We start from the raw sequence: 13597 nt of genomic DNA on the forward strand, positions 1-13597 counted from the left end.
TTACCAGGAATTTCAACTGTAGGAAATGATGAATGACCATGTTCAAATATACAGGCCTTTCAGGTACATCAGAATCACAGGCATGTGGCAAGGATCATGTGCCCAATTAAGCGAATATTCTTGTTACATATTCACCAGATCGTAAACATATGATGACTTATAGCAGACTGCCCTGATGACTTTGCTAAGAAGAAAGCAATGACGTCACTGGAGATCCTGAAACCTCAGGCATGTGACACCTACAGACAGAGCTTAGGCTGTGATTGCTCAATCTCCCACTGACTGCCAAAGAAGCCCATTTTATTCTCCTCTGTCTATTACGATTAGGGGTCTCTTTGTGATCAGTGTGATATTATAGTTCTCAAATGCATTTTTCCTATAACTTTTCTTACATGTTTATTCAAACACATATTCATGAATAAAGGGAGGAAACTGGATTTGTTTAAATTCAATTTCTAGGTCCAAGGCAACGTATCAGGGCTGTCCCTAATACTGAACCCCTGATTGTCATCAGTACTTCTCCCCACATAGTCCCAATCTGTTACTCCACACAGTACTCTCCAAACTGTCAGTGCCCTAAACAGAGCCCGTCTCTCCCGCCATCACTAACCACCAGACTCCTCTTCTGTCATTCATACCTCCAAAATCCTTTCTTGTCACTAACGCCCCAGTCCGACTTCCCTCATGAATAGTTCTCTATAAGAACTATCCTATCAGCCAGAGCCTCAAATTCCCACGTCCACCGAGACCCTACTCCTGTTACAAGTCCCGAATGCCTCACATACGCCGGGGGCGCCAACTTCATCAACCCTGCATCCGGGTTTACACCCCGTGGCGCCCTCTCCTGCCCAGCCCCTTTGCGTGAGGCCTCTCCCCTTGGCATGACGTAGCAGCGTGAGGCGCCGGAAGCCACGCCTCCTGTCGGTTGCTAGGCGCCGGTAGCCGGAAGTCCCGCCTGCTGTGTAGTCGCTGCTGCTGCCGCTGTCGTTGTTGTTGTGGTTGGTGCTCTGAGCTCCGCGGCTCCGAGAGCCGGCTGAGTCCCTTCCCCGCCGTCGCCATGAAGTGGATGTTTAAGGAGGACCACTCTCTGGGTGAGCGTCTGGCCACTGGCCGGGCTGTGGGAGCCGGCGCGGTGGATGGCCCCCTCCCCCACTTGGGCCGCTCTGGGCTGGGCCGGGCAGGGCGGAGGCCGCTCTTTGGGCCAGCGTCTCCCAGGCCTCGGTCCCCCGACCTGCTGCTCACGGACCCCGTGCCGCCTTCGGGAGAGCTTCCCGGGAGTCAGGGAACCAAGGACCGAGGCAGCCGGGGTCCGGGGCGTGCGCAGGTCGCGGGGGGAGGAGGGATGTGGACCGGGGAACAGGTCGGTGGGCAGGAGCGACTGTCATCCCGGTGTGTTTCTCCCACAGAACACAGATGCGTGGAATCCGCGAAGATCCGAGCGAAATACCCCGACCGGGTTCCGGTGAGTGGACTCCCCGCCCCTTCACCTCACTGTCACCTCTGTCTTCTAGTACTCGTGATAGGGCCCAGACCATTCAACAGTTGACAAGTTGAGGTTCCAGTCCCGGTCCCAGTAGCAGACGGGCCAGACTGGATTAGGAGTTGTCCGGGGCCCGAGTGTGAGGGGCTCGAGCTGTGCTGTTTCGGATGCTTGAGTGCTGAATCTCCCTTATCTAGGCCAGCGGGCTGCCGGAGCCTCTGGGCTCCCTCTGCAATTATGGAAATTATGTAAGGAATGATATTCTAGGACAGGGCAACAGGTCACTGCCACTGCGGGGAACAGTGGTGGAGGGAGACTTTATCACTGTGGTCTTAGAAGAGGTACTTTAATCTCAGGACAGTCTCATCTTTAGCTTTGAGCCTCCATCTTTACCCGACTCCTCGCTCACTTTTCTCACCCTGACCCTGTCATCCCTTCCTGACCAAAAAACAACAAAACAAAAACCTGAGAAGCCACTGAAAACTTCTCCAATGGTTTTCTCTTAATCGGTAATAAGTATTATCCTGTACATCTCCCATGGTGGGGGAGGTGGTTTCTGTAGTCCTTACTGACTTTTAAAGGATATCAGGCCTGTTATTGTAGCTCATGGCTTGTGAACACTTCTTTGGAGAGGGGACAGGAGGGACAAATATGAAACCTGGTTCAGAGAGAAGCAACAGGCCAAATGAAGAGCTGGATTCTTGACTGGCTGGGATTGCCAGTCTTTCCCATTAGTCCATCCGTTCTCATGTCCTGTGTTCCTAGGGATCTTAATTCCCCTGTAGTATCAGGATGCAGAGGAAACTCCCACCAGATATTCTCCCAGACGAAATGTTGAGAAGCTTTGTATTAAAGGCCGCGTTTCTCTCATGCATGCAGAGATCAGGGATGAGAAGTATTAATAATTGACCACAGGAAAGCACTTACTGTTTCCCTATATAACACATTTATTATATCGGTTCTTAACTCCAGAGTGTGTGGTTTATTAAGTCAAGGGCATATTTCTTCATGTTATGCAACTCCCCACCCACCTCCTCGCCCACACACTATTTTCCTCAGTGCCCTGACAATGCAGAGCCAGAGCCTCCCATGACAAATCCAGGCTTGACCTCTCTTTGCTTTCCCAGGTGATTGTGGAAAAAGTCTCAGGCTCTCAGATTGTTGACATTGACAAACGGAAGTATCTGGTTCCATCTGACATAACTGTGGCTCAGTTCATGTGGATCATCAGGAAAAGGATCCAGCTTCCTTCTGAAAAGGCAATCTTCCTGTTTGTGGATAAGACAGTCCCACAGTCCAGGTGAGGGATATATACTGGTGTTGGCCATCTGCTTGGCTGCTTATAGAACTCAGAATTTTGGAGGTCTGAAAATTCTTCCAGGTCCTGACTGGAAATCTGGATTTTGTGCTTCCTAACACCAGGAGCTGAAGGAGAATAAGGTCTGTAATATATGGGAGTGTACTTTTGAGTTAAGAAAATAGAACAGAACCTGGACTTTAAAAAGAAAAAGAGATGAAATCCAGCCTTAGACCCCCAAGAATCCTTTAAAGCAAGTGAGGGCTTAACTTAGGTTCGAGCCACCAGTAGAACTATAGCCTGAAATGGTTTTCTCTACGTGACTCATGGACTAAGTCTTGTCATTCTCCCCCAGGAGCTTGCTTGTGTGCCGTGCTGAGGCTCAGCTTTAGTTAATTACCGAGCTTGCTTACCCTCCAAACTCAGGCAACTCTGCAACTGTGGGTCTCCAGCTTCACCTGATCTTCACTACGCTAAAATGGCTGCTGTCCAGCAAAGGTCTCTGAGGGCTCCACAGACTTAAACCTCCCTTACCACCATCTGTTCTTCCTGTCAGAGTCTGACTGTGGAAGGAGGAAAATGGACTGGCTCAGTCTAATTCCTGGTCCTTTCCCTTACTGATTGAATACTTATAGGCCCTGTGCCAGATGCCGGCCACCTCTTTCCTGAGTGTGAGTTCCTGGCTGCATCTCATCTTTGTGACCCCAGCTAAGTTTTATTGTCTACCCCCCACCCCAAGTCGTACTTCTAAAAGCTAAGGCTTTCAGAAGCCCTGAGAAAGTCTAATGTGGCCAAAACATACGTTCCTTTTGAAAATCCTTGAAAGCTCCAGAAGAGGCCTAGGCCATATTCTAGTCCCTTTCCTATGAAAGGTAGAAAGCTCTTTTTTGATCTTAAAGAGGTTAAATCTTTATTCATATCGCCTGCAATTTCTGCCAGCCTTGGCGACTGTTTCCTCCTTCCTGGAGGTGGTTTTTTAGTGGGAGGAAGTAGGTGACTGCGACCTATGGCACTCAGTTTATTTCCTTGGATTCTGATCCTCTGATACTTAAAGGAAATGAAGCGGGTTTCTGGGGCCATTAAGATTACTCTAATGGCTCAGTGTTAATCTCACCATTAAAATGACTGCAAATTTTAGCAATTACCCCCTCTTCCCATTATCCCTGAGATATAAATAGATTGGAAATGAAAAGTGATTCTCAGGGCAGCAGAGGCTGCTTCAGGGCCTTTTTCTCTGCAACCTGGTAAGAATCTACCCTAAAGCAGATTTACATCTGTGATCCAAGTCAGGATTTTAGAGTCACTAATTAGGGCCCCTTTGTCCATGCTCTCAGCACCTTAGGCCCCAGTTAATGACCCCCTGCCCTACACTTAAAGCAGCAGTGTTTAGTTTGGGGGTTTTATTCTTAAAAAGATATCTGCTTACAAACAAGAGGCCTGTGACATCATAGAGCTTTATGCAAATACCATCACCTGATAGCACAAACAAAATTGCCACTGGGTCTCCTTCCTACAGCTGGTGTGTGACTCAGCTTCTCCATCTCCTTCCCCAAGGCAGTTTAGCAGCCCTTTTCTCAGCTCTTTCCAGACTCTGGGGAAGCCCAGAGCCTCTCTTCCCCCTAATCTTCAGCAGGTGCTTGCTGCCGTCAGAGAGACTGGGAAAATGCGTTGAGAAAGGATGAATCCAACCCTACAGGAGCCCTCCCCCATCCAGTAACAGACAGGTCTGCACTAGGATCACTTATGCCTGAGCCTTCTGTTATACCTGCCTTGGAGCAGAACTTTGGGACAGTGTTCTGAACATAGGCGATCACCCTGTAGATCGTCGTGATTATTGTTTCGTTAGTATTAATATGTTGATTTTAGAAATAGAGGCAAGTCCCTAAGGTCCCTAAGAGTTTTACTTCCTAAATTCTTTCCGAGTTCTGTTTTTTAAAAGGGGGGAATCTCAACTACCTTCATGCATTTAGCATTGGGAAGTTAAATTCTCTGTCTAGGTTCCTGCATCCAGAATCAGGCCAAAAATGAAAAGAGAACTATGGGTTGGTGCAGACAGAACTTGAGAAAGCACATCAGTGTACAAGTTTCCCAGTTATGGCATTGGAGGAGAACCCAGGCCTGGCAATGGCCCCTACTTTATGGTCTTTAGAACACTGATAATCCTGTTTTAATAGAAACAGAAGTATATAATTAAATAAAATGTCTTTAGGATGTGATAATTTGAGAATGTTACATTGGTAAACTTGTGTTATTTAAAATTATGGTGTTTAGTTACTTCTGGATCTTAAAGAGGTACTCAGTAGCCCTGCCTGGCATGGCTCAGTGGATTGAGCTCTGGCCTTAGAACCAGAGGGTTGCTGGTTCGATTCCCAGTCAGGGCACATGCCTAGGTTGCAGGCCAGGTCCCTACCTGGGGGCTGATTGATGGGAACTGATTGATGTATCTCTTGCAAATTGATGTTTTTCTCCATCTCTTTCTCCCTCCCTTCCCCTCCCTATAAAAATATAAATATCTTTAAAAAAAAGAAAAAAGAGGTACTAACTAAAGAAAGTTGTGATGTGTTACTAGTCCATTCAAACTTTAGAAATGTACTTAAAACAAGCACTTGATTATTTCTGGATAAATACCTCTTCAGTAATGGGGCTTCTTTCAGCCAATGAACAAGGTTTATTTATATCAGAGAAAAATATGATTAAAGGAACAAGCATTGATTAATTTTTATTTTTTAGGCTCTTGGGAGCCTTCAGGGTCATATTAACTTTCAATTGAGGCCAGTATCTTTCAGGATCCACAGCAGTGGCCATTGTCCTCCTACCTTACCCCATCTATCCTTCCCCTGCTGGAAAAGAGATAAATCCAGGTCCAGTGGAAACACATGTGCTTCAGAGCAGATGGGTAGCCAGGTGTGCCTATCAGTCCAGCTAACGCATGAGTCAGGTTGGATCCCATAGTCTCCATGACCTGACCTTGGTTGGGGGACGAGAGGAGGTTCTGCAGGGAATAGGCATCCACCCAGTTTTAGGTCAGCCTCCCAATTCATAGGCTGTTGAGTAGCTTAAAACTAATGTTTTTCTCAGCAGCATGGCCATTCCTGGATATGGACCCTCTAAAAGGCTGTTGGTTAGTTTGTTTGGATCTGTGACCCTGAATGGAGTAGTGGGAGACAAGGTTTTAAGGGCATTTAGGTTCATTCCATTTAGTACGTCAGGGTCCCACCACACCTTAGATTGGCTCCATGGCTTGAGTCTGCCATTGGCTTTTCCCATTTCTTTCCTCGTGTAACTCAGAGCTTGGAAGGTGGGAACGCGCCTCGTCCTCAACAGCATCCTTCGAGGATGAGTGCATGTAATACTCTGCCACCGTGGCGTGCATTAGTATTAGACCGGAGCCCGCCTTTGGGTGTCTTCTGCAACCAGTAACTTAGGCAGGAAGCCTTGGAGTTGTAGTGCTGTTCGCGAGTTGTCGGGTCATCCAGCGAGCCTGTGCCGCTCAGCCAGACGTGCCTCAGCGCTGCCTCTGTGCTTTAGGGCCCTCAGGCGTTCCCCCGGCGGCTGCCCAGTGCTGTGTGGCTCAGCCTCTGTGACTTTTGAGAGAAGGTCATCTTGGTGGCTGTGGAACTTCTTAACAGACACAGCAGCCTTCTGCAATAGACTGCCTGCTGACTGTTCTTTTAATGGGACTTAAAAACATTTAAAAAAAGCCTGTATTTGCGGCCCAGCTCTTTTTGGCTCCAGGCCAAGTTACTCTTGACTCTGTAATGTGTGTGGCCTGGTACTACACTGCTGTTTTCCAGTCGTACTGTACAGACGTGCCAGTCTTCTTCCATGGTATCCAGGGAAGCTTTGAAATCAGGCATTCGGTCCGGGCTGCTGAATGGAGTGTTTAGCTCCTAGCAGTGAGCATTGTCAGTTTTCAAGTTCCGCCCAAGGGGTACCCTGAGTATAAGGACACAGTGCTACTACTGCCAACTAAATAGTTTCCACACAAAGCTGCGTGACAGAAAAGGAGAACAGTGAGAGGACTCTTAAAGTCATTAGGCACAGCCATCTCCTTGTCAAGTTACAGGATCTGAAGGAGAGCGTGCTAAGAGCTGGCTACTCAGTGTGTGATGCCGAGGCTGGCAGGAGTGGCCTTCCAGGGACTTGTGAGAAATGTGGAGCCACGGGCCCCTCCCTGACTTTCTGGCGATTGTGTACACACATTTGTTTGTGTGAGGAGCACTGTGCTAAGGAAGATCTCTGTAGAAGGTACAGGGATGCTGACATTGGGGCATTAGACCTAGCCGTGTGTGCACTTGGAGGCAGCACAGCTTTGTGGTAAGAATGTCTCCTGGCTTTGTGACCTGGGGTAAATTATTTAACCTCTCTGCCTCACTTCTATCTGTGAACTGTGGACCATGACAGTACTTGCTTCATAAGATTGTTGTGAGGTCAAGAGGTAATGTATGTAACACACTTAGAACAGTGCTTGGCATGGGTTTGTTTGCTATTATAGTTAGGATATAAACGATCAGTCTCTGTAGCTGCTATGGCACTGGTTAAGCAAATTGAAAAACTCAAGTTTTATTTTAAAGACAATGGAATTGAATGACAGACAGCCCGTGATTGTCTTCACCTTCCGCCTCAGAGCCTGCCTTAGACGGCAGTGGTTTCAGTGGTCGTCGTTCACTGCAGACAGGATAGAGGCCGGGGCGGACACTGGTGTTCATAAAGCGACTCAAGGATTTCTAATCAGCAGGCCTTCCAACTTGCTAGGAAAAGAGCAGAACTTAGTCTGTCAAATGGAACCAAACTTGACGTAGGCACCAAGGCGTGGCTGCCTTTGAATTGCACATGATATTTGTTACTGCTGTAATAGCCCTGTGGTAATAGTAGTGGGGAGACGGTAGGGACAGGTCTCATCAAGGTCACCCTGGACACTTGGACAAAATGGGGCAGAGGGAGTTGTGGCCGTTGCTGTGGCCGTTTTCCCCTTAGCCTCATTCTGAGAAGTCTCAGGAGAGCAGAATTCCTTAGGGCATTCCCAACCACCGGGGTAAAAGTCTTTAGAGACTCAGCTACTTGTTCAAGCCCTTTGCTAGCTGCTGGCTCCTTGCCCCGTTTCCTGTCTTGTCACTCTGCTTCCTGATCACATGGCTCTTAAAGATAAGCATCTCAAATACATAAATAAGTAAATAAATAAAAAGGACAAGCATCTAGCCCTGGCAGGCTAGCTTGGTTGTTCAGAGCATCGTCACACACCGAGGTTGCTGGTCAGTCCCCAGTCAGGGCACATACAAGAATCAACCAATGAGTGCACAAGTAAGTGGAGCAACAAATCGATGTTTCTTTCCCTTTCTCTCCCCTCCTCTTCTCTAAAAAAATCAGTTAAAAAATATATAATTGTAAAAAGACAAGTATCTGTTGTCCTTCAGCAGAGACTGGTTCTCAACCTGGATGTACGTGAAATTATCTTTGGCATTTTAAAGCATGCTGATGCCTGGAGCCTACACCTCCGGTGGTTCTGATTTAATTGGTCTGGGGTGGGGCTTATGCATGGAGATATTTTAAAAGTTCTCTGTTGTTCCTGATGTGCAGCCAAGGTTGAGACCCACCATTCCAGGTGTTCTCATGAGCAACGGTTCCTCCTTTATCCACTGCTCCCCAAGTCCTCTCATGTGCCAGTGCTGTCAGGAGGAATGGCATGCTAGCTACATTTGTAATTTTAAATTTTCTAATAGTAACATTAAGAAAGAAAAAGAATCTTGAAGTTAATTTTAATAATGTTTTATTTATCCAGTATATCCAAAATGTCATCCATTACAACATATAATCAAATTGAGATATTTTACATTCTTGTTTTCATACTAATTCTTTGAAATTTTGTGTATGCTTTATATTTACAGCAAATCCCAATTCAGAGGAGCCACATTTCAAGTGCTGAATGCACTTAGTGGGTACTGTATTGAACAGTAAAAATATGGGACATTTATATCATAGCACAAATTTCTAGCTGTTCCACGGAGTCTGTATTTTACAGATTCCAGGTTAAGAGATCTTCACAAACAGCACTGTTTCATTGCACAAGATGCTGAGGATAGGCCATTTCATATTCATACTCATCCACCCCCACTTTGTTACTTAATAATTCTTATCTACCCACACAGCCGAATGGGCTGAGCTTGAAAATGGGTAGGAAGAATAAGAAGGGAAAATACTCCCCTTAACAAATGTAGCCAGGTCCCACACAGCCTGCCAGGAGCACAGCAGCAGAGTGGGGCAGTCACCCCTTCACCAGCTGGAGGCCCTGGACCCCTCGTTATGTGCCCCAATGGCCCTTGTTTTACTAAGACCTGCCTTTAGCACCTCCTGTGATCTGTCCAGGCAGTGGCCTGTGATGGCACTGGCTGGCTCTCGGACTGCTGCTACCTTGCTGCTGCTGGTCCTGGCCCCCCACACCACTCCAGGCTGCGCTGCTGCTTTCGCACGTCTCGGGCTCCTTCTCACCTCCCACAGTACAGTCACGTGGCTAGAGCGCATCTGGGGCTCCAGGTGCTACTAGGCTTAACTCAGCTTCATGGCGAGGAACTAGAGTAGGTCTCCTCTGCTACAGTCTGGTTTCTGGCTTAGGGAAAGCCAGCTTTCTGACCCACATTTCAGTTTGAGCAGCATCTATTTCTGGAGGGTTCTTAAGAAGGTTGGGCAGGGCTTCTTTGGATCCCAGATATAATCTGAGAGGTTTGCATTACATGTGAGGAAAATAACTTCTCTTTGGTGCTGCCGACACAGGGTTTTTGGTGGGAGAGCTTCCATAAGAATGAACCCACTTGCACTTACATGTTAGGTGCAAATTAGAAATATTCAATGAACCACCCTGAGGCAGAAGAAAGCTCCATATACTCTTCCTTTCCTTAGTCCTCAACTCATACAGGGATGGGCCTCATAGGCTCTTAATTTTGCTGGGTTTTTTTTCCCTTGCCCTTGGCATTCAGAAAGCATTCTAAATGTACTAACCAGTACTAACCAGACAAGCCCACTCAAGTGACCAGATAGAGTGGCCTCTGAAGGAGTTATGGTGTGAGGGTAAGTGCAAATGGCCTATTTACCTTCTTTACAACAGGAATGTAGTGCTACTGAGATGTGAATTTCTTTTTACCACCTACCACGAAAGGTGTGGGAGAGAGTAGCTAGTGTGAATAGTCGAGTTCCTTATCCATAAATCATCTTGCTACCAACACGGAGACTCAGTAACCATACCAATTCTCAATGTTTTTTTTTAAACTTTATTTCAACATAACCATGCTTACAGAAATAGACTCATTGGTTAATAGAATGCAATTTAAGTTTAACTGTTGTTACATGATTTGGACCGAAAACTCGGTACATGGTTTAAGCATTAAAAAAAGAAAGAAAGAAAGGATTTGCAATCAGGTTTATTTTTCATCTATTACAAATGTATATATAAATGTTCAACATTGTTTTTTTTGTTTTTTTTTCTCTTTCAAGCCTAACTATGGGACAGCTTTACGAGAAGGAAAAAGATGAAGATGGATTCTTGTATGTGGCCTACAGTGGAGAGAACACATTTGGCTTCTGAGAGCCAATGCTGGGCTAGGTGTACCCTACCTGCTTGTGTATCTTGTAAATAGGCGGCCGTTTTCAGTTACTATTCCAGAACCTCTTCACATTAGACCTATTAGTGCATTTATAACTGGATTGATTTCTTAATATATTGGAAGGTTTTTGTTTCCTTAGACTAGTAAATTATCATACAGAGTTTTATTTTGAGTTTTTCTTTTTGTGCACTGTCCTCATGGCTATACTCTCCAGAGATCTTGTTCCTCTGGGAATCATGTTTAATGAAGGTATTTCCATATTGAAGTGAGATGGGTGGGGCATTACAGGGAAAGGATTATGTTTGAAGAAGTGAGATGGGTGGGGCATTACAGGGAAAGGATTATGTTTGAAGTGTTGGATGGCTAAGTATGAAAAGCCTCCAAATTAAATCCTTAGCAATCAGAACACTTGCTTCACTAGATTTTGCCAACTGCCAATCAGTTGGACTGAGCTAATCTGTCCCTCTTTCTGAAACTATTAAGGTAAATAATTAACAATAAAAGTTCCTCTTATAAAGGCATTGCAGTGTGACCACGTCCTTTATTCACCAACTTTTAGATGTGTCAGAGAAGTAGCTCCTACGTCTGCTGGGCCGGGAGGAAGGTTTGTGGGTACACGACAGCTCAGCCAGCAGGAAGGAGCAGTGGCCTGTGTCAAATGGAGGGACTTTATTTTTAAGTGGCTAATATGTTCACATGGTTCAGATATCAGACCTCTATAAAAAGGTATACATTGAGAGCTCTTCTGACTACCCTAACCCTCTGCTTCTGAGAAATTACTTTTATTGCCTTCTTGTTTCTTTCTAGTATTTGTTCTTGGAAGTACAATTAAATATGAATATACATCCTTATGTTATTTTTCTTATACAAAGGAAAACACATATATTGCTTTTTTCATTTAATATATCCTAGTGATCTTTCCATATCACTCCACAGCCTTTCATTCATTTTTACAGCAAATAGTATTATGCTGTGTGTATATATGATTATTACTTAACAAGTTCCTATAAATAGCATTTGGGTTGTTTGCAATATTTTACTGTTACATACGGTATTGGAATGATAACTGTATACACATAGCCTTTGTATGTACTTGTACTTGTTCAAGGTGCTGCTCTTCTATCCCTTCTTTCTAAAAATCAAGATTTAGATTTTTCCAGGCCTGTGAGTTTCATGATTTTCTAAGAGGAAATGCTTCCTTTCTAAATCTTCCTCAGACAGACTGTTGGAGGCTAGAGTGCTACATAAATTATTAGAATAAAGAAACCAGCTATCACCCAGCATCCTAAGAACGTTAGTTAAAATGACTGTCAAATTTCTACGGGGGAAGAAAAATGAAGATCTTTAGCTTCATCTTTACCAAATTATATAAGCAACCTATCAAAGCTCTCTACTGATGTCGGCTTCCCAGTTGGGATCAGAAGAAACATTCTTGTCACAGCATCTTGTTGGTCTTTCCCAAACCTGACCCAATAAAATCTGTGGTCTTCTTTACTGGGCGTTTCAAACTAGGAACAGAAACTGGCCTCTTAGGTAAAGGGGAAGGAACAAGTTCTGTGTTACAAGGAATCTTGGCAGTGACGTAACAGCCAACTCAAACTGCCTTCAGCTCTAAAAAGGCAATTCTAAGGATGGTTTACTGGCTTTAGGCATAGCTTGAACCAGAGATCAGATGATAATATCAAACTCTTCATCTTTTGGTTTTGTTTTCCTCTGTAGACTTCAATCTCAGGCAGATTCCTTCCATGTTACGGCAAAGATGGCCTCATCAGCTTAGCAGCTCCAGTAGAAGGAAGAGTATTTCTTCTGAGAACAATGTCAAACGTCCCTGGGAGGACTCTGGCCCTGCTTGACGCACTAAACAGCCCTCTGCTTGGGGGAGGGACTGGTGGGCAGGAATGGAGACCCCCTTCTTAAGCATGTGAACAGAATAGGTTATACAGACATGGAGGGACAGCTTAACAAAGGCCTTTTGGCCTGTTTACTTCACGACCACAAACCCACAAATGCAACTGAGAAATAGAGGGAAGAAGAAAATCAAAAGGCAATTGTCATTGAAGCCAACTTTTTTTTTTTTTTTTTAAGTAATTTATAGTTAGCATTTATTGAGCACTCAATGCACTGGATACAATGATTTACATACATTATCATGATTAATCTTCAAAAAGCCCTCAGAAGATAGGTGGTGTAGTTCCCACAGCCGTACTGCTACCAAGGGGCAGAACTGAGGCACCAAAGTTGCGATTTAAGAGGGAAGACACAATTGGCAGGTTCAGATTATTCTGTGAGGTTTGTTTTTCTCTGTTATTATAGTGTTCCCCCACCCTATGCTGGACACTAGGGTACAAATATGAATACAGCATTACCCCATCCTCCAGGCACTTATGGTCGGGTGGTAAACCAACACATGAATAATTACAGAGCAGTGTTGTAAGTGCTATAATAGCAAGTATTATTGGAATGGAGGAGAAAATAACTATTACCTATGAAAACTACTGAAGAAAGCAGCCTTATTTGTAATATCAATTAGTAAAAATGGATTTGTTGCCCTGGCTTGTGTGGCTCAGTGGATTGAGTGCCAGCCTCTGAACCAAAGGGTCACAGTTTGAATTCCCAGTCAGGGCACATGCCTCGGTTGCGGGCCAGGTCCCCTGTTGTGGGTGTGCGAGAGGCAGCCATACATCAATGTTTCTCTCCCTCTTTTCCTCCCTTCCCTTCTAAAAATAAATCTTAAAAAAATGGATTTGTCAATCTTACCTTTAAAATGCAACATCTGAGTGAAAGGTTTAAAAGTTATATTAGTAAATAAAATTCAGCAGTATACTTAAACAATCATCCCCTTGCAGAACTTAGCTCCAGAATGGGTCACATAGTTTATCATTATGTCTATTAATACAATATACCAAGTTAACAAAGAATATATGATACAGATGAAGAGAAAGGACATGAAATTACTCAAAACCTATTCATATTTTTTTAAAAACCTCAGCAAATTAAGAGTAGAAGAGAACTTCTTTAACTTGATAAAGGGAATTCATAAAAAATCTGCAGCAAATATTTACATATTATATAAAGCTATGGTAAACAGGCAGTGTGGTACTGACATTGGGGTAGACAAATCCACTAATGGAACAAAACGCAGAAATAGATCTGTGCATAAAACATGGCAGATGTGGCATGACATCAGTAGGGAGATGAACCAATCAACAAATATAAATGGTACTT

The 13597-nt window shown here is 44.6% G+C and overlaps 1 protein-coding gene across 1 annotated transcript; it reads left to right on the forward strand.

Annotated features, from left to right (window-relative positions):
• Positions 1 to 931: 931 nt before the first annotated feature.
• GABARAPL2 (GABA type A receptor associated protein like 2) lies at positions 932 to 10536 on the forward strand. The gene is made up of 4 exons (XM_090260103.1): positions 932 to 1091; positions 1407 to 1462; positions 2608 to 2780; positions 10263 to 10536. Exons 1-4 carry the CDS (start codon positions 1058 to 1060, stop codon positions 10351 to 10353), a joined length of 354 nt encoding a protein of 117 aa, XP_090116229.1. The 5' UTR covers positions 932 to 1057; the 3' UTR covers positions 10354 to 10536.
• The last annotated feature ends 3061 nt before the right edge of the window (positions 10537 to 13597 follow it).

Source organism: Furipterus horrens, unplaced genomic scaffold, assembly GCF_987537825.1.
Source record: "Furipterus horrens unplaced genomic scaffold, mFurHor1.1.pri manual_scaffold_13, whole genome shotgun sequence".
Lineage (NCBI taxonomy): Eukaryota > Metazoa > Chordata > Mammalia > Chiroptera > Furipteridae > Furipterus > Furipterus horrens.

What these genes read in the sequence shown, in the direction of transcription:
- GABARAPL2 (XM_090260103.1), top strand. Translation starts at nt 1,058, where the DNA reads ATGAAGTGGATGTTTAAGGAGGACCACTCTCTGG. An exon ending in AATACCCCGACCGGGTTCCG is followed by an intron (nt 1,463 to 2,607) that starts GTGAGTGGACTC and finishes TTGCTTTCCCAG; the next exon opens with GTGATTGTGGAAAAAGTCTC. An exon ending in AAGACAGTCCCACAGTCCAG is followed by an intron (nt 2,781 to 10,262) that starts GTGAGGGATATA and finishes TTCTCTTTCAAG; the next exon opens with CCTAACTATGGGACAGCTTT.